The 19,540-nt window shown below is 42.4% G+C and overlaps 1 protein-coding gene across 1 annotated transcript in view; it reads right to left on the bottom strand.

Annotated features, from left to right (window-relative positions):
* ZNF652 (zinc finger protein 652) overlaps positions 1-18,025 on the bottom strand; it is a 31,719-nt gene extending 13,694 nt beyond the window's left edge. Inside the window, exons 1-2 of the mRNA XM_089531693.1 lie at positions 17,928-18,025; positions 48-1,170 (exon numbers count right to left, since the gene is read on the bottom strand). Of these exons, the coding sequence (XP_089387819.1) occupies positions 48-1,079 (1,032 nt within the window). The 5' untranslated portion in view covers positions 1,080-1,170; positions 17,928-18,025. The remainder of the gene's footprint in view (positions 1-47; positions 1,171-17,927) is intronic.
* Between the last annotated feature and the right edge of the window lie 1,515 nt (positions 18,026-19,540).

Below are 19,540 nucleotides of genomic sequence, written 5' to 3'. Positions count from 1 at the left end.
GGGGAAAGCAGAAGGCAGGGATACCTGGCAAACAGGTGAGAACCTACCTGAATATTTTTTTCACAGTCTGTTTGCTGGTGAAGGGAGAGCTCACTTTCTAGAACAAATTTCTTCCCGCACTTGTCGCAGATCTGCATGCGCCTATGAGTGACGTTCATGTGCTTCTCCAGATACCAGCGCGTGTTAAACACCCTGGGACACTTCTCACAGGTCAAAGTCTCCTTTTCTTCACACTTTGACTTCTGCACAGGTGCCTTGGGCTCCTTTGCAGCTTTCTTCTTACGCTTGGGAGGCTCAATGCTCTTTCTACGGCCCCTTGTAGTTCTGGAAGTAGGGGAAGTTGTGGCGGCTGCAGCAGATGCAGCTCTCCTTGTTCTCCTTTGTGCAACACTATCTTTTTCCTCTCTTTGCTCTTTTTTCTTCTGCCTCTCATTTTCCTCCTCATCATTACTGTCTTCAGTGGCCTCTTCCTCCCCACTGTCACCCTCCTCTTCCTCACTGCTGGTCTTAAGAACAGCAGTTTCTTTGGACTGGGAGGGGACCCCCTTCTCCCCTTTTGATACATTTAATGTTTGGTTGTTAAGGTTTACCTCTACTATTATCTGCTCCCTTTTGTAAGTCACTTCATCTTCCTCCTCGTCCTCCTCCTGCAAGTCGTCAGAGTTCTCCCTGTCTTCTTTCACGGCTTGGACCTCTCCTACTGTTCTGTCCTCCCTGAAATATGGCTGTTCCTCTCTTTCATGGAGATGTGGCTTATTTGTTTTTGGGTCCACCAATACGGAGTATGGACTTCCAGACTCCCTTTTGTACACTTTGGTGGACAAGTCAAGTTCTTGGTTGGCACCATGATAGAAAGGGGGTGGCACTTGAGCCCTCTCCTCTTGTGCCATCCCTGCTACATGTGTGGTGCAGTTTTTAGCCATCTGCTGGCAAGAGCTGGCTGTTTCATTCATGGGGGCTCCCGATTCATTGAGCACCTTGTATTCCAGAATACCAATGTAGTAGCTCCTCTGGAACAAGATGAATCGTCGAAAATAACTAACACAGGACTGCCTTTGGAAAACAGAGTACCAAAGCATGTGTAGGTCATGGAATTCTGGTTTTACAGCACGAAGACACTGGCAGCCGTTTGCAGGAAGAAAGCTGCCAATCAACAGCTGAACATTTTGTCTAGAAAAGAAGGAGAAAATTAAGTCAGTGGCTTAAACATAACAGAAGGAACATAGACTAATCTAAGCAAAGTACAGGATTTGCTGTACAAATTGTTAACTATTCTCAATAATGGACTATTCATCTTATTGCCTGGAGGGGGGAGAAAAGGTTTTATTTTATTGCTAGCAAGTATGTGCTTTTCACCTGGTCCTCAGGGTAATGGAAGATGCAGTTTTAAAAAGAAATTGCTTCAGCTACCATAAAGATGGCACATAACAAACAGTATCATGTCTAATTGTGAACACAAGCATTCACTCTGGCATTCTCTACATGGAGTGTTTAAATATCACAATCAAGACTACAACAGAATTATAAAAATCATGTCAGACATCTAAATTTGATTAACAGAAAGGATAAAGTATTCCTTAATTTTATTGAAAACATTTAATCATGCAGATTCATTTCAATTCATTTCACATTTATTGAAAACTCCTGCAAATCCTGGTTTAGTCTCCAAACGAACTTTTCATATTAAATCTCTAACAAGCCTAGATGGATTCTGTGTTTTCGATTTCTGGGTCAGATTACAGAATCTGATATTCAGCACAGAAACTTTCACATCCTGAAAATATTCTACCATTACAGTCGCAAAGACCATTTTGAAAACTTGTGGGTGGTATGTAGTGAAATAGGAATGCAGGAAGCTGTCTTGTTTCTGGTCAGTCTAGTTATCAATCTAGCTCTATAGTCTCTACTATGACAGGCAACTACTCCCTAGGGCTTGTGGCCCAAAATCTTTTCCATCACCTGCTATCTAGTCCTTTTAGCTGGACGGGCCACGGATTCAATCTGGCACCTTTTGTATGAAAAGCATGCATGCTACTTTTGAGTTAGCGGAAGTTTCAAACTACAATAACTTTAGCCAGCCCATACAGAATGTATGGCAAAATTCATGCATGTGTGGATATGCTAAGTTCTCTGTCTTTTAGAAGGAGGCAGAATAACTACCTTATCAGCTAAGGTACTGTAGCTACAAAGTATTCCAAATCACAAGTGGAATTTCAAAACTAAACTGGGTCCAACAACACATTTGCACTGTAAATTCATTTCCTACAGGAGGAGTTTTACCTTGTATAAAACAGGTACGTTCCCTGCAATGGATTTTCCAATCTTTCTGCTTTCAAAAATTATAATATCTGGATTGAACTGAGGGTTATATACCATCAGCAAATCAACTACTGATTGCAAGCATGTGTTCAAGAACTGTAGTGTCACATGTGGGTTTGGTGAAAAGGAGAAACAAAACTAGATATCAGTGTGTAATGTGATGTCTAACTGACATAACTACAATAAGGTATGTTTCACTGATATACTGGGCCAATCTGCTTTCAGCAGCTCTTGTAAATACCTCAGTCTACTAATATAAACAATATAAACTCTATTCAGACATTTTCTTTATAGGTATTAAGAATAAGCTTTGCAGAAAGGTGATAAGCACATTTGATAATATTAGAAAATAAAGGCACAGCTCCTGCAGTGACGTTCAGGCAAAGCCACTCTTCCTCTAGATAGCAGATATGCAACCAAAGAAGAGGGCAAATGGAAGAGGCAATGGAAAGGTTTTGTCTATGTACTGTACCAGAGGGAAATGTTCCGGTCAGAATATTATTTGTTTCATTTATATTATGCCTTTCTCCTAAAATGGGATTCAACGCAGCTTACAATGTAACAGTAGGCCAAAGAAAGGTTGGCAAGCATATTATGTAAAAAGCAAAAACAAAAGGTGTGTAGCACAGTGGCTCTCAAGCAGTGAGGTGGGACCCTTGGGGGATGGGGTGGGATGGGGCAAGGTTTGCTCAAGGGGCACATGAGACTTGGAGGCCCTGATACTTCCTCCTCCTTCTTTCCCAAACTTATTTGTGTGTGAAATTTACACATGCATTGAGTTAAATGGTGAATTTACTTAAATTAAATTATGTTCTAATTTGAATGGTTATTTCCTTATAAAATGTTAAAATATGAATATACATGAATGTGTGAATGAACACACACTAGATAAACAATTTTTTTCACATATTAAATCGGTGGGGAGCACAACATCCGCATGTAGTTGTAAAGAGGGGCCCATGGGTAAAATGTTTGAGTACCACCAATGTAGCAGTTTACAAGTGGCTACATCTCTTCCGTTCAAAAACTGCAATGTTAACAAGATGTTTACATGCCAAAGGATTTCTACTGCTACTAAAATAAATTAGAGACATCTACAATCACACAGATCAGAGGCTTTGAGATCTTTACTTTCACTCTACATCTGGAATACAAATCAGTTTGCAGTGTGCCTATTTAGAAATATAGAAGGAGAACGTGGGACTTATATTTCAATCCAACTGCTGTCTCAAATATAGCAGACTTACTGAATGAAATGCTGAATGGCAAAATAATTTCTATATACATCCCATTGGCGTAGGCCACAGATACATTTCATTTATACAGTACTTCTTCAATCTTTTGCCTTTGAAAATATTTTTGTCCACACAGAAGTCTCTATAAAGTGGCTTGCATAATAAAAACTCTAACTCTAAACATCATTTCCAAGAAATAATCTCCACTGAGTGCAGTGGTCTTCTATCTGAGTAAGCATGCACAGGTGTGTACTGCAAAACTGGGAAACACTCAAAGTAGGGGTTTTTTTTGCCTTTGAACTACGACTTTTGAAAATAAACAAGCCAATAAACCACAATGTATGATGTTCCTCTATTTTAAAACTGAATTTTGAGTAATGAAATACAGATCCTTTTCATGAACAAATTACAGATCTTAACAGCAATTAAAAAGCCTGCTTTTATTTTTATTGAACAGTTTTCCCCAATACATTGTATATTCTGTGAATGTACCAAGAAGAGGTAGTAATATTATCAGTAAAAACGTGCTGGAGGACAGTGTTTAGAGTTGTATTAAGTGCTCTCTAGTCTTAAACTAATACACATTAAAGAACAGTTAAACCAACTGTAATATATCTGTGTTCCATTAACAATCCACATTATCCCAAGATTTAATTATGATAAATGGCTGATAAGCATTTAAATCCAACCTCTGTGAAAATGATAATTTATAAGAAGGGGAATAAAATATAGCCTTTAAAAGAACACAAAAGGGAATTGTTCCTGCTGATCACTTTTTTGATAAAGAAATACATGGTACGTTTAATCTACTTTCTGACCATTTTAAAGCAAAATGTCCATTTTTACATCAAACTCAGATTAATATTCTCTTACTTTAACATAAAAGCAAAATAAAAACAGAGGACAAAAGTTTTCTGTCCTCCGATTATCTACACTGCACAATTATAGCAATCTGAGCTATGTTTAATTGCCACGGTCCCTTTGAGTGGAATCCTGGGATTTGTAGTGTGATGAGGTACCTGGAATTCTCTGCTACAGAGTTCTGAACTATAGCGCTAGAACCCTCTAACAGGAAAGTCTAAGTATCTATCTAACTAAAAATCCTGTAATTTCATAAGGTGGAGCAATGGCAATTAAAGTGATATCAAATGTTTGAATCCCACTGGTTAGTCTCAACTACAATACAGCAAACCCACTGAATCAGTTGCTGAATGGCATTTTTTTTAAAGTAAGTGGCCTCATACCAAGCCAGACCACTAGTTTACCTAGGTCCAAAACACACTGCAGAAATAACCCAGTTTGAGAATGATTTAACTGCCCTGGCTCAGTGCTAAGGAATACTGAGAATTGTAGTTTATTGTGGCATCAGAGTTCTCTAGCAGAGGCGGCTAAATGTCTCACAAAACTATGGTTCCCAGAATTCCCTAGCACTGAGCCAGTGCAGTTAAAAGAGGCCTCAAACTAGCTTTTTTCTGCAGTGTGGTTTGGACCCTAATTCACTAAAATGTCTACTAACATTCCCAGCTTTATGTCCTCCAGCTATGTTTGGATTACAATGCCGATCATGTCTCAACCAGAATGGACACTGACTAGTCTATACTCACTGGCAGTAGCTCCCCCAGGTATCCAGCAACATTCAACTATCCAACTGAAGGGATTAAACCTGGGTCCTTTGATGTACATGCAAACCCTGCACTCTACCACTGGGCCACTAGCTTTCTCTATTAATGGTAGACTGATTTGTGTGCAGAACACACAACTATTCCCCAAAGTACTTGACTAGATACCTTATACAAATTATACAGCACTGATAGTTATGTTTAAAAAAATCTGATGTTAAAAAAACTGTCTAACATTATGCTAGATGTTTGACAACTGGCTCCAAGCTGCCTATCTCTTGAATGCCTGCTCCAAAGGGAGCCCTTGTGGGAACCTCAGGCATTCAAGAAAGAGCCAACCAGCTTCTCTGACTTTTTCTTCTTTCTCACAGACACTTTCTCTTACTTCCACATAACAATGCTAGCAGACATATAGGATCTTAGGATCTCAGTCTCTTAAGCTAAACAGCTGAAAAATTTCACAATCAAGAGACATATGATCATCCACATGATAGGTAATTGTATAGAAAGGCAAGGCAATTTTTGGAAAACAACTGGATTATCTTTGTGGATCTTGCACCTCTACTGAGATCAAATGTCCCCATGTTCTTTCCTCGAAGTATTTCTCACATATCTGATAGATGGGGTATACATTCCTTCACATTACAAGTATGCTTTTTTCAAGCATAAGGGCAAGTCATTCTTGAGATTCAGCATACAGTCGGCCCTCCATATTTGCAGCTTTGGCATCTGTAGTTCTGATAATTCACAGATTTGACTAATATGTTCTCTCTAGGTCCTCCAGTGCAACTCTGCCAGAGGTTTAGCACAGTCACACGGGAGGACCTAGAGATTCCCAGAGAGGTTTTCCAGCTTCCAGAGGATGTTGACCATGGAGTTGTGCTAGAGGACTGAGAGGTATTCTCTCAGGTTTAAAATAAAAGTTGGCTTTTTTTATTTGTTGTTTTCCCACTTTCATGGGGCTCCTGTGACCCTAACCCCAGAAAATGTGGAGGGCCTACTGTATTACCATTTTGAGTCTGTTTTGAGCAGGCAGTCATATCTGTAAAGCATGCTTTGTAGGTGTATTTAATTACCTCATGGTATCCTATAACTTAGCAAAGACTTTGGGAATTACTGCTTGACCACATAATGTCAAGGGCGCCCATGAGCATGAGGTAGCTGAAACTACTTTTACCTCACATTTATCATTGCTTAGGAACAGTCACAGAACAATTATTTTCTCCAAATTACAAAGGTATACAACTTAGAACTTTGAGAGACTCTTGTATTAAGTAACGAGAAACATACTCTTGCATTAGTAACAGAAATGAATGTAACACATTTTATAAAATCCCAAGTATATGCGTACACTGATTTTATCTGAGGACAAATTCAAATAGAAGAAGCTACACGAATATTCCCAGATACAAAAACATCTACAGGACCAAAAGTGAGCCTGTTCAATCCTGCAAGTCATTTCCATAAAAGATATGCCAATAAAATTAATGTTATCATAAAAATGATGTGGGCCCATATAGCTACTGTTTTACCTGCAACTACCAGAATAGATTCTGTTCATCACATAATATACAGGTTAAATTCAGTTTAGATGTTAAGAACTCATGCCTCTTGGTTTTGTAATACAGTAACTAAAATTTACTTCTTAGCTGTGAATTTCATGCTTTAATATTGACTGATCTTTGGCCAGATTTAAATGGTCATAACCAGACTAAATGCAATTCCCTAGAACAGAGTGAAATAATTATTTTTAATAAGAATTAATTTCTACTGAGGTCAACTGAGCTTATTCCACAAAATCAATGTTCAGTCCTATATACCAACTTGTAATGTGCCCTGTTGAACTCAAGATTTATACTCACAAGTTGGTATTAGAGAAGGACATTATATAATCCTCTACATGCTGTTGTTCTGCAACTCCTTTCACCCCTACTCTACATAATCAATATGAAAATTAATGGGAGTGGGGTCCAAAAAGATTTGGAGGAGCACAATTTCCCTATCTCTACTTTTAATTTTTACACACATACCATGATCCTCAAGTTTATGACACAGCAAGAGAACCAACAACACTTGCTGAGGTAGAGGGCTTGCTACCTCTAGTGGCAAAGCAATTCAGTCTTGAAAATATGCCAGTAAAAGCTACCAGATTGGGGAAAAAGTGACCTCTCAAGAAGCAAGTAACCATTGCCATGCTAGCTAAGGAGAAAGAAAAGCTTCCTCTTTTGCAAACAGTACAGAAATGCATGCTACTAGTCTTTTATTAGACTGTTAAAGAAAATACCCTCTGCTAAGCAGACTGGTAGAGAAAAATCCTCCCATTGATAGGATAATGTGTTTCCCTGCAGATAACAGAGGAAGTAATACTCCCTCTCTGCACAAAAAACCAAGTGGACAGCAGAAGAGAGCTGGAGTGGTCCATATCTTTTTTGTCAGTCTCCTCAGTTGCCTCCATGGAAGTCCTAGTTGCCTTCAGCTATTAAGCAAGTTGTTAGTACAAGCACAGTGTATATGTAAGAATGAAGGCAAAATATAAAAACCAGTAACATGAACTAGGACTCTGGAGACCAGGGGTTCAAATCCAATCTGGGGCATATAAACCCACTGGGCAAATTACACTCTCATCCTCAGAGGATGGCAATGGCAAATCCACTCTGAAGAAACATGCCAAGAAAACCCCATGATAGGCTCGCATTAGGGTTGTCATAAGTCAGAAACAACATGGAAGGCACACAATAAGAGTAACAAAGTATGAACATTACTCAAAGATAAAAAGAGATAATTTTTTTTAAAAAGTATAAAGGACTTTAGCAATGCTGACCTCTTTAAAGAGGAGTAATCATACACACACAAATACATATACACAATTCAATAATAATAATAATAATTTATTTGTATCCCACCCAATCAACGAGGAATCCAGGCGGCTAACAGTAGAAGTACAATAAAAAATACAATAAAAACGAATGAATCCCTTCCCAGGTCCCCAACCATGTAAAGCAGATAATAACAATAAACAATATTAATACAGTGGCAATCAATAGGAAAACATAAGAACGTTACAAATCAAACAAGCCTTTCCCCAACTCCTCAGGACAAGCTCACATCAAAACAATACTAAGCAAATTAAATATAAACATAACATAATATCTGATAGAAAAAACACAAAAATGTCAATTTCAGTATGTCAAAAACCATAATCTATATAACATAATAAACATCAAAAACTAGTTTATCACAATTAATTTAAAAAAACCACACACAATTATAACAGATCAAAGTTCAAAGGAGGCTTATATTCTTATGCATAAGATTATATTCTTATGTATAAGATTATACTTATACCAAACTTAATTTCCAGTTATCTTCGCACCCCAATACAAAAACAATCCTTTAAGAGAGGAAGAATTATCTAATCCACATGGTATTCATTTTATATGACCTCACAATAGCCCTACTTCTCCTTAAAAGAAATAAAACCTGCTTCCAATGAAAGCCTTGATATGCCTACCACCCAGACTTCCCTGCTGCAGTTGAAACTCGCCTTCAGAAAAGAAACAAATAAATGGAAACCTAGGTAAGTGACTCTCAGAAAAAGAAAGAGATTACTGTTATGAGATGTTTCTTTAAAAAAATAGTCCTAAATTTTATAAACTAATAAAGAGTACCACTATTTTGTGTCCCAGTTAATTTAATAAACTGCCCTTTCAACCCTAAAGGAACCTCCATCTGGTTTACAATAAAAGAAAAAAAAGGAAGATGTGCAATTGAAAAGTCATAAAAATACATGGAAACCACAAAATGTAAATACAAAAATATTTGTAAATGGTTCCAAATGTTGCCCTGACAGAACCATTTCTGTATCAAGTTGTCTGTTGGATACCCTCTGCACGCCTATTATAGAGCTTATGGATAGTGTGGCTTAGAGGTCTGATTGTTGGCCTATGACCAGGGTTCGATTCCCTGCTTGGCCGTAAAACCAATTGGGTGACTCTGGGGAAGTCACACAATCTCAACCTCAGGTAAGGCAATAGCAAACCTCATCTGAACCAATCTTGCCAAGAAAACTCCATGATAGGTTTGCTTTAGAGTCACCATAAGTCAGAAATGACTTGAGGCACACAGCAGCAGCAACAACAGCAGCAACAAAAACAACACTGCAGAAATTCAACCGCACCGATTTAGTTCACACTAGGATTCCAGTATAACTGGGCAAGGCTCCTAGGCATGTCTTTACAGGTCAAACCTCCTTGGACGCCAGAGGTGTTTTGGATTTTGGATGGGGGGGAGGGGGAATTTTGGAACATCTGTATTTACATATACATATACAATGAGATATCTTGGTAATGGGATCCATATCTAAACACAAAATTCATTTAATAATAATAATAATAATAATTTAAAGCCTGCCCAATCACAAGGAATCTGGGCGGGTTACAGCAATAAAAATACATAGAGAATACAATAAAATAAGATAAAACAGAACGACGTAAGTCACAGTAATTCATTCCCTCCCAGGATTGATGATGACAGTTGGAATAAAGGAGGGCTCTTCTTGGGGCTAGCTCTGATGGAATTTGGCCTGCCTTTTCACTCACTCCCGGGCTGGATGATGACAGATGGCATGGAGGGAGGTCTCTTCTACTTGAGTCAAGAATTTAAGTTCTATGGCGGGGTACACACCACCAGAAAGAGGCGCCTCTCTTTGCTCCACAGGAGCGCCGCAGCAACCAAATTGCACGGCGCTCCTGCAAAGCAAAAAAGGAGCGCCCGGAAGCAGCTCCTTTGTGGCGTTGCTGCGACGCCGCAAAGTGCAAGGAACGGCGCGATGACTGTTACGTGCCACATTTGGTGGGCGCTCTGCCCACCAGGCAGCTCTTGCAAGTGAAGAGGTCGCCTCAAAGGCCCATCTGTTCCGGGCCTATATTATGCACATAGCCAGAACATAGTTTTATACAATGTTTTTAATCATTTTGTGCATGAAACAAAGTTTGTGTACAGTGAACTACCAAAAAGCAAAAGTGTCACTATTTCAGTCACCCATGTAAAAAGTTTTGGTCTTTGGAATATTTCAGATTTCTGAATTCTAGATAAGGAAGACTCAGGGCCCATTCCCACTTACGGATTAATTTGCATCCTGATTTGCCCTCACTCTGATTTGGGGTTCGAATGTAAAAGGTCCCTTTTGAAATAGTGGGATCGGTTCTTTTCTATGGGAGTGTCGTCGTCCCCACTGGGGAGGAGGAAGCGGAGGCCAGTCTGGGGCACCGGGGGAGTTGTGTCTTGGAAGTCGGGTGATGAAGCAGGGGGCTCCTGACCAGCATGGCCAGCCTCAACCACACTCCTGCATGCCTGGTCTCAGCCCCAGGGGCGCAGGAATTGGGAGGTTTGGCTCTGTGCCCTTCCTCTGAGGCTGAGAGAGCATGACTCACCCAAAGCCACGCAGTGGGTTTCCAGGGCTGAGTGAGCAAGGCGAGGCCTCCTTGTGCCCTGTTGCTGGCAATCTCCCAGGCAGCTCTTTCCTAGGTAACACCCCCCCCCCCCCGAGGGCCTTCCTCCTGCCCTGGCAGCAGCTCGACTGCCCCATGGTCCATGGAGAGGGGGCGAGGGGAGCCAGGCCAGCCTTGGAAGGAGGGTTGCCAGGAGCAGGTGGTGCCCCCCCCCCCCAGCAGCCTCTCTGGCCTCCTTCCACACTGAGCCCCTCCAGGACCCAACCCTGGCCCCCCCGCTGCCCCCTTCAGCTTTCTCGAGGGGCCTTGCCTTCCTCCTCACCCTCGCATCAGGCTCCGCAATGCAAACCCACTGGATGGTGACCCTGGGCAAGGCACACTCTCTCAGCTCTGGAGGAGGGCCTTGCCATGGTAAAAAAAAAGGAGGAGGAGGATGACGACGACAAAACAGAGGACAAGACCGGAGGAGATGGAGGCAAGGCCGAGGGACTCAGAAGAAGGAGAAGGAGGTGGACAGACCCCCCTTTTCTTAAAAAAAAAATCGCAAAATCGCTAGATTGCTAAAGTAACCACTTTGCAAGTGGCTGCTTCAGCAATAGAGTGATTTTGATGTTTATTTTTTAAACAAACAAAAAAACAACAACACTGCGGGTGTCTCTGGTGGGGAGCCCTCTGTCATTTGTCACAATCGATTCTGATCTGGTGTTCCCACCTGTTGGAATCATGTAAGAATTGACGACTTGGCAAAAACCCACCAAAAAGTAGTGTTGGGATATCCCGTTTTTTTAAACGTTTGCTCTGCATTCCCCCCACTGGAATCAATCCAATGAGGATCAGAATTGATTTCCAGTGGGAACAAGGGGCATATACCCTGGTTGGGAGCTTATCGTAATGGGAATGGGGCCTCAATCTGTATAAACACTTTTTTAAAGACAATGGCTACTGACCAAATGCTGTAAATATATGAGAATACTTATTTTTGATAAATGTGAAGCACTCTAAGAAATGTGTTATGCATGCTACTTGGAAGGGTTCCCATTCTGTCTGAAATATCTAAACTATCAGATAGTGACCCAATAAAAATTATCTAAATGATTTAAGCAAAACCCTATGTATATAACCATATAAAACTAGAAAAAAATAAAACAGCATTTTCTGATTAATGCAGTTCAAAAATTGGTTTAGTTGAGATGACATGATAAGTAGGTATCCACAGAAATCGAGGTTTATCAATTATAGGGAGTGTGTATTAGCTCACTGCTTTTAAGTGATAAGCCAGGGTTCCCACAGATTCCTGGCTTAACCTATCATCGAAACCAGTCTGTTCTTATGCTGAACATCTAATCACTTGCTCCTGAAAAGAAAACATTATTTTTTTATTAAAAACACAATTATCTTCACTATACTTAAATTTTACATATTTAAATCTGTTTAAGGTTCTCTAATTTCAATAAGCATGTGATATGCCATATCTGTTTAAAACAGAAGTGGGCTACTGATGGAGGTATTAAGGCAAGAAAATTTTCTTTGGCTAACGTCCCACTGCAATTTCTCATGGGTCCCTTGTGTTTATTCTTTAAACTACAAGAGCAATGGAAATATCTCTAACCTATAGTTTTTATGCCTGTTTCATTTAAACTGCACACTTACAATGTGTCCAAATTGGAATTTAGAGAATAAGGAATAAGAAATGCACTTCTACCTCATTTGCTGTTCTACATGCTTTTATTACTTTACCTAATCCTGTACCCTAACCAAGTGTCTTAACTAAAGCTGTAAGGTTCTGCTCCAGTAATTCTCTATATTAGAACCACAGGATGCAATACAATGCAGAGCTGAAATCAATAAAACGTACGTGCATCTCAATATTTCAAATTCTGTAAACCTATCTTTATTACACAGTAGAGGAGTCCATAATAATGAACCATGCATTATTTCACCTGGGAATCTAAAAAATAATCAAGTTTTTTCTGAACAAAGAAGACTGTGAAATGGCAGGCCACTCACAAATCAATGTGTACCATTATTCATATCTTGTGATTATTTATAATTGTATACTATTTCTAGCCTTGAAATAATGAAGGACAGAGGGGAGCAAAAATATCCTCTGTATCCCCTTTTCAATCATTAGTGTTTATGCAACCCATGAATCTCAACAGAAACTAAAATGAAGTGCAAAACAATGCTGCAATAGATTAAAGGGAAACATGATCTCAAAGCACAATCACTACAGTCTCAATGTAGGTGCTGCCAAAATATTTCCAAGGATGAAAGCTGCTCACAATGCTATCTCAAACAATCCCAGACATACACATTAGTATATGTTAATGAGTGCCTATGGCTGTTTCTTGCACACCAAATAATATGCAACGGCATAACAACTTTAAGCATTTGTCCCAAAGACAAGATACCCTAGTATACTCCAGACTGGGAAGCAACATTAAGACATTAATGGGGGCAGGTTACAGAGACTATATTATGCCCCTGTTGAGACAGCTTCATTGGCTGCCTGTTTCCAGGCACAATTCAAAGCACAGGCTACGACTTATAAAGACCTATATGGCTCAGGTCCAGGCTATTTTGCAGACTTTGGGGTGAAAAGATGAGCAGGAAAAAGTGGCTTGAAGCTGCCTTTTCTGAAGCAGCATTGAAACCCCACCAACAGCATTGCCCGTTCCCAAGGTGGCTGGAGTGTGCATATCATGATCACACAGTGTGGCTTCAAGTCGTGCCACTGGATACTTTTTTAAAAACTGTTCCCCTCACCATCCCTGCACACTTTCACAGGAGCAAACTCCTGGCAACTGCCCCCCTACTGGATGGCCGTCCCTGTGAACCTGAACACAGTCATATGTGCAGCGCTTCACCAGGACAGGGCATCGGAGCAGAGGTATGCCCATGCAGATGCTGGCAAGGTACAATCATGCCAACCTTCATTCCACTCCCCCTCTCTGATTGTCTATTTTGTGTATGTTGTATTCATCTCCATGAGAGGTATTAAGGTTTCTCTGCTGGGCATTGCCACCCTCACCACTTGGGTACGGCAGCTCTGTCCCTTTTAAATGTGCTCCTGTGATGGGGCATTTACATGCACAATTAAGGTTAGGATAGAGTGCCCCTTTAGAGCGTCCCTGATGTTGGTGCATTTATACGTACATGCGAAGGTTCGCACTTTCTGGGAAGAAGCAAAATCCAGCTCATTTTTAGTTCAGCTTTTCTAATTGTAGTGCATCTTGGGTGCGCCTTCAAGAAATGCATCGTCTAAATGCCCCACCTCGAAGCCAGCTGGAAACCTGCTTATTTTGACCATCTGTTTTGCCCCTTTATCTCCCTGCACAAGCCAGCCAGAGCTCTGAGATCATCAGGAGAAGCCCTTCTCTCAGTTCCACCAGCATTGCAAGCACAGTTGGTGAGGACACGAGGGCTTTCTTGCAGGCTGACCCCAGATTCTGGAACTCCCTTCCCAGGGAGGCCAGAATGACCCCCTCCTTGTTACCCTTCTGTTGATAGGCTTAAACCTTTTTATTCAAACAGGCTTTTAAAACAAAGTATTTTAAAAATGGGATGGAGATGCCATATTCTTTTAACTGAACTACTTTCGAGTGCTTTTAAAAATATTTTTAATTGCATTTTATTCTTTTTTTGGGGGGGGGTTTGATTTGTTTTAATACTGTGGGCCCCTTGGTATCTGCTGGGTTTTGGTTCCAGGAGCCCTCACTGAAACCAAAATCCATGTATGCTCAAGTCCTGTTAAATACAATGGCATAGTAAAATGGTGCCCCTTACATAAAATGGAAAATCAAGATTTGCTTTTTGAAATTTACATATTTTTAATATTTTCAAGCTGTGGACATTTGAATTTGTGCATAAAGAATCCATGGGTACAGAGGGTCAACTGTATTGCAATTTTAATGCCTTTCTCTTTGTGAGCTGCTCTGAGTATCAATTCTGGGGGGAAAGGATAACAACAACAACAATAATGATACAGAATAGTATTTAATCACACTTCTAATTCCCCCCAGGTTGCAGGATGCAATGGTCAGCTCTCAGAAAGACTGTAGTCCCATTTAATTCTTTCCAAGGCATGCTTCCCTACCATGCACCCCTTGAGAAAAGTTTTTCAAGCAACAAAGATGGTCCTTAAATTGGAAAATGTACCCTGATGAATCTGTTCCATGGTATCACACAAGTACATCCATTATTTCACTTCCTAATGTACTGAAAACCAAAATAATGAATATGACTCATTGGTTATTCTAAACTTTCTCTGGCACAATGCATTAGGAAAAAAGCAACATAAATGACAGTTGAAAGATCAGATGCTTGCACCATTTATTTCTAACCTGGAAGTTGAAAGAGGCTATCCTCATTTTTCCAGCACATTTAATATAAACTCACAGCACAAATGAAATGCTGTCCCACAGCCACAACTGCTTCTTGAAAGTGTTCACCATTTCCCATTTCTCCAGAGCACAACATTGATACCATCACTATGGTACCAGCACATATACATCTACTGTCATCATTCCATATAATAGTAGCATGGTTGATATGAACAGCTTCCCTTGGTAAGAGCATTATTACTCATAAATCTATTCATCCCAATGTATTCTGTTACAGACTCTGCAGACAGTGAGGCAACCACTGTATATATCCATGTATAAGTCTAGAATTTTTAGTAAAATAATACGACTCCAAAAATCTAAGTTGACTTATCCATGGATCAATGTAGACACTGTACTTTTACTCATATAAAAAATAAACCATTCCTCGGTGGAAGGCAAGAGTCTGTTTTGGAAGCACTGAGCCCTCCTTTACTCTCACCCATCCAGCCTTTTAGGGTGGGCATAAACAGTTATACAGTGAGTCCACGCCATAAACAGGTGCACTATACACGGCTTTCAGCATACACTGAAGTTGTGTGACAAAAAAATGAATGGCGTGCATGCCCATGGCACATGCGCTCTGCTGTGGCATGAGCACGAGCCCCATTATATTGAATGGGGCTCAAGCATATGCACTTTCCACCTTACGGGGGGGGGGGGATGGAGCCCCCACGCAAGATAAGGTCCTCTGTACTTGTTGTCATTTTGCAAGTTCTTTGGCATTGTTTTTCTTTGCTTCATGCTTTATGTCCTTTGTTAAATGCCCTTAGGTTTTACTCTCCACATATCCACAGGCCATATGAAAATCCATAATTTCGGCCCCAAAATCTACCCTCGATTTATACCTGAGGTCAACTTATAGTCAAGTATATACAGTAATTCATTTTCTAGTAATAATACATTTTGATCATTGGAAACTTCTACCTTCTCCAACTTCTATGTCACCCAGTTTGTTCATTTGTTACATATATATTCAGATGTTTATGCCTAGTACTGTCTCACCAGGCATAAATATTAAGCTGAGCTGGGGGAAAGGTAGTATAGCTATATCGAGGTAAGCTGGGCTCTGTGGTGTGCACCCTTGGTTACAGACCTTCTTACTAGTTGTGATTCTGTTCCTTCTGTATATTGTTGTCAGCTACTACTGACTACAAGCTATTGACCCTTAATACACATACACCAAAACTTATGTAGATGCACATAAGGAAAACATGGCCGCATTCTGCACACAGTCAGGCTGACTTGTGACTATTGCACTCCAAGGGCTGCACTGTGGCAACTAAAGGAGAAAGATTTAGGGCAGTATTCATTGTTTTTCATAGAATCGTAGAGTTGGGAGAGACTACAAGGGCCATCCAGTTCAACCTCCTGCCAGGCAGGAACTCTCAACCAAAGCATCCCTGACAGATAGCCATCCTTCAAATCATTTCCGACTTCTGATGACCCTATCCCAGGGTTTGCTTGGCAAGATTTGCTGGGGGGGGGGGGGGGGTTGTCATGGATATCCTGAGGCTGAGAGAGTGTGACTTGCCCAAGGTCATCCAGTGTGTTTCCATGGCTGCGCTGGGATTCGAACCCTGGTCTCCAGAGTTTAGTCCAACTCTCAAACCTATGTACTACTATAAAATCAAAGGCTTTCATGGCCGGCGTCTATAGTTTGCTGTGGGTTTTCCAGGCTATGTGGCCATGCTCTGTAAGAATTTATTCCTGATCTGCTTCTCCTGCATCTGTGGCTGGCACCTTCAGAAGGTGGCAGCATGGTACTTAAGTACTGAGCAAGTAGGCTGAAGTCTACAAAAGCTCATGCTGCCAATTTCTTTCAGTTAGTCTCAAAGGTGCTACAAGATCTCTCTATGTACTCAGCACTAATAAGTTTAGGGGAATCCCTTTTCCTGTTAGTTTGAATCCAACTGCTCTGTGTCCTGTCCTCTGGAGCAGCAGAAAGCAAGCTTGCTCCATGCTCAATATGACATCCTGCCTGGGACTGTGGCAGAGTATCCTTCTTTGGAGGTTTTTAAACAGAGGCTAGTTGACCATCTGCCAGGAGTGCCTTGATTGTGTATCCCTCCGTGACAGAAGAGGGTTGGACTGGATGGCCCTTGTGCTCTCTTCCAACTCTGATTACATGATTAAAAAGGTAAAGGTAGTCTCTTGACATGGATGTCTAGTTGTGACAACTGTAGGGGATGGTGCTCAACTCTATTTTTAAGCTGAAGAGCCAGCGTTGTCCAAGGACCAAGGCTCTGGCAGTCATGCAACCATGACTGCACCGAACACTGTTACCGTCTGACTGAGAAGTGGTACCTGACTATCTACTTGCATTTGCAAGCCATCTATCTCTCTATCTACAAGCTATCTATCTACCCATCTATCTACCTATCTATGTACTTGAATCTGCTATCTATCTATCTATCTACTGGCATTTGCAAGCTTACCTATCTACTTGCACCTGCAAGCTATCTCTATCTACCTACTTGCATTTGCAAGCTACCTATCCATCTGTCTACCTACTTATCTAGTGGCAAGCTTTCTATCCATCTATCTACCTATCTATCTACTTGCATTTACAACCCATTTATCTATCTACCTACCTGCATTTGCATGCTTTCGAACTGCTACTTTGGCAGAAGCTGGGACTAGAGACAGGAGCTCCTGGGCCTGGGACCTTCTGCTCTCCCGACCATCCGAACTGGCGTCTTAGCCACTAAGCACCGCATCCTTACATACAACGGTCCTTTCAAATGTTTCAAATTCAAATTACCCATCACCCTCAACCTTCTCTTCTCCAGGCTAAAGACACCCAGCTGCCTAAGCCTCTCCTCAGAAGGCATGCTTTCCCAATGGAACTGAGTAAGGCAGCACTTGGGGGGATCAATAAAGAGGCTTAGTGAAGGGACCCTTCCCCGGGCACAGACTCACCCAGGTCGGGACCCAGCTCCTGTGCAGCCGCCGCCCCGTCATCGCCATCGCCATCGCCGTGGCCATCGCCGCTCCTCCGCCGCCTCCTCTTCCCCCTCGGCCGCCTCCACCTCCGCCGCCGCCTCCTCCTCCTCCTCCGCCTCCGCGGTCCATGCCTAGACGGTGGAGGGGAGGGGGGAAGGCGGAGGGCGGCGGCCAGGGCCCTCCTCCCTTCCTGCCCTCCCCTCGCTCCAGGCCCTCTTCCTCCTCCTCTTCTTCCTCCGGACCAGGCCTCGGCCCCTCAGCCGCTCCGGGGGCACCGCGGGTCCCTCTCCGCGCCTCCCCTGGCGCCCTCCCCTCCGACGCCGCAGCGCTACGTGGCCGCGGACGCAGCCAACCAACTCTGTCAGGCTCTCAGCCTCGCCATTATCCCGCGCCGCCTCCTCCTCCTTCCACCTCCTCCCTTCGCTTCCCCTCAAAGCGTCGCTCGATGGCTTGTCGCGCCAGGGACGCGGGCCGTGCGCATGCGCCAGGGGGCGGGGTTTGTCGTCGCGCGAGACTTGCTTTCCTTTTCCGAGGAAACTCTCTCTCTCTCTGTCTCTCTTCCCCCCTCCTTCTCCTGCGCGAGGTCCAACACGAGCCCTCCCTCCCAGTGACTCAAGCGCAGCCAATCAAATTATTTCTTTCGCCACGCAAACCCCGCCCCCTGCACCAGAGAAACCATTACGCAAGCGCAGCCAATCATCTTCTCTCTGTCTCCCCCCTTACGCAAACGGAGCCAATCAAATTCTTCGACATATTCTCTCTCTCTCTCTCTCTCTCTCTCTCTCGTTCACCTCGCAAGCCCCGCCCCCACCCCGTGAGCCGCCATTACGCAAGCGCAACCAATCCACTTCTTCACCATCCCTTTTCTCTCTCCTCGCAAACCCCGCCCCCTCACATAGACAGACACACAAGAATGCATTTATTGGGATGAGAATAGTGAGGGGGAAGAAAAGGGGTGGCGGCCACTGCTTGGCGCATGCGCCGCTCCACAACAAACTCCAACTCCCAGAATTCCATAGCCTTGAGCTAGAAAAGAGTTAAAGCGGTGCCAAACCGGGTTATTATTTCTCCAGTGTGGATGGAGCCTTAGATATGTCTCATCCACAGGGTTGCCATGAATCATGGTCAACTTGAAGACAGTTAGAATCATAGAGTTGGAGGAGACCTCAAGGGCCATCCATTCCAACCCCCTTCTGCCATGCAGGAACTCTCCGTCAAAGCATCCCCAATGACAGATGGCCATCCAGCCTCTGCTTAAAGACCTCCAAGGAAGGAGGCTCCACCACTCTCCAAGGGAGTTTGTTCCACTGTCGAACAGCCCTGACTGTCAGGAGGTTCCTCCTAATGTTGAGCTGGAATCTCTTTTCCTGCAGCTTGCATCCATTGCAACAACAACAACAGATCAGCCAAGGATCCATAAGCTAAGCATGGGTAGGAATAATGTGGCCTTTCAGATTCTGCTGGGTTCCAACTCTCAGCATTTCTGCCCAGTGGCTATGCTGGCTAAGGCTGCTGAGAGATGGATTCCAAGAACATCTGAAGAGGCGCGTGTTTCCCCATCCTGACACTCATAGGAGGGATTCCACTGG

The sequence above is a fragment of the Sceloporus occidentalis genome, unplaced genomic scaffold (genome assembly GCF_023333645.1).
Source record: "Sceloporus occidentalis isolate IW3139 unplaced genomic scaffold, rSceOcc1.0.p SCAF_7, whole genome shotgun sequence".
Taxonomy (NCBI): Eukaryota; Metazoa; Chordata; class Lepidosauria; order Squamata; family Phrynosomatidae; genus Sceloporus; species Sceloporus occidentalis.
Note: the sequence above shows the minus strand (reverse complement) of the source record. Positions and strands in the feature narration are given on the sequence as shown.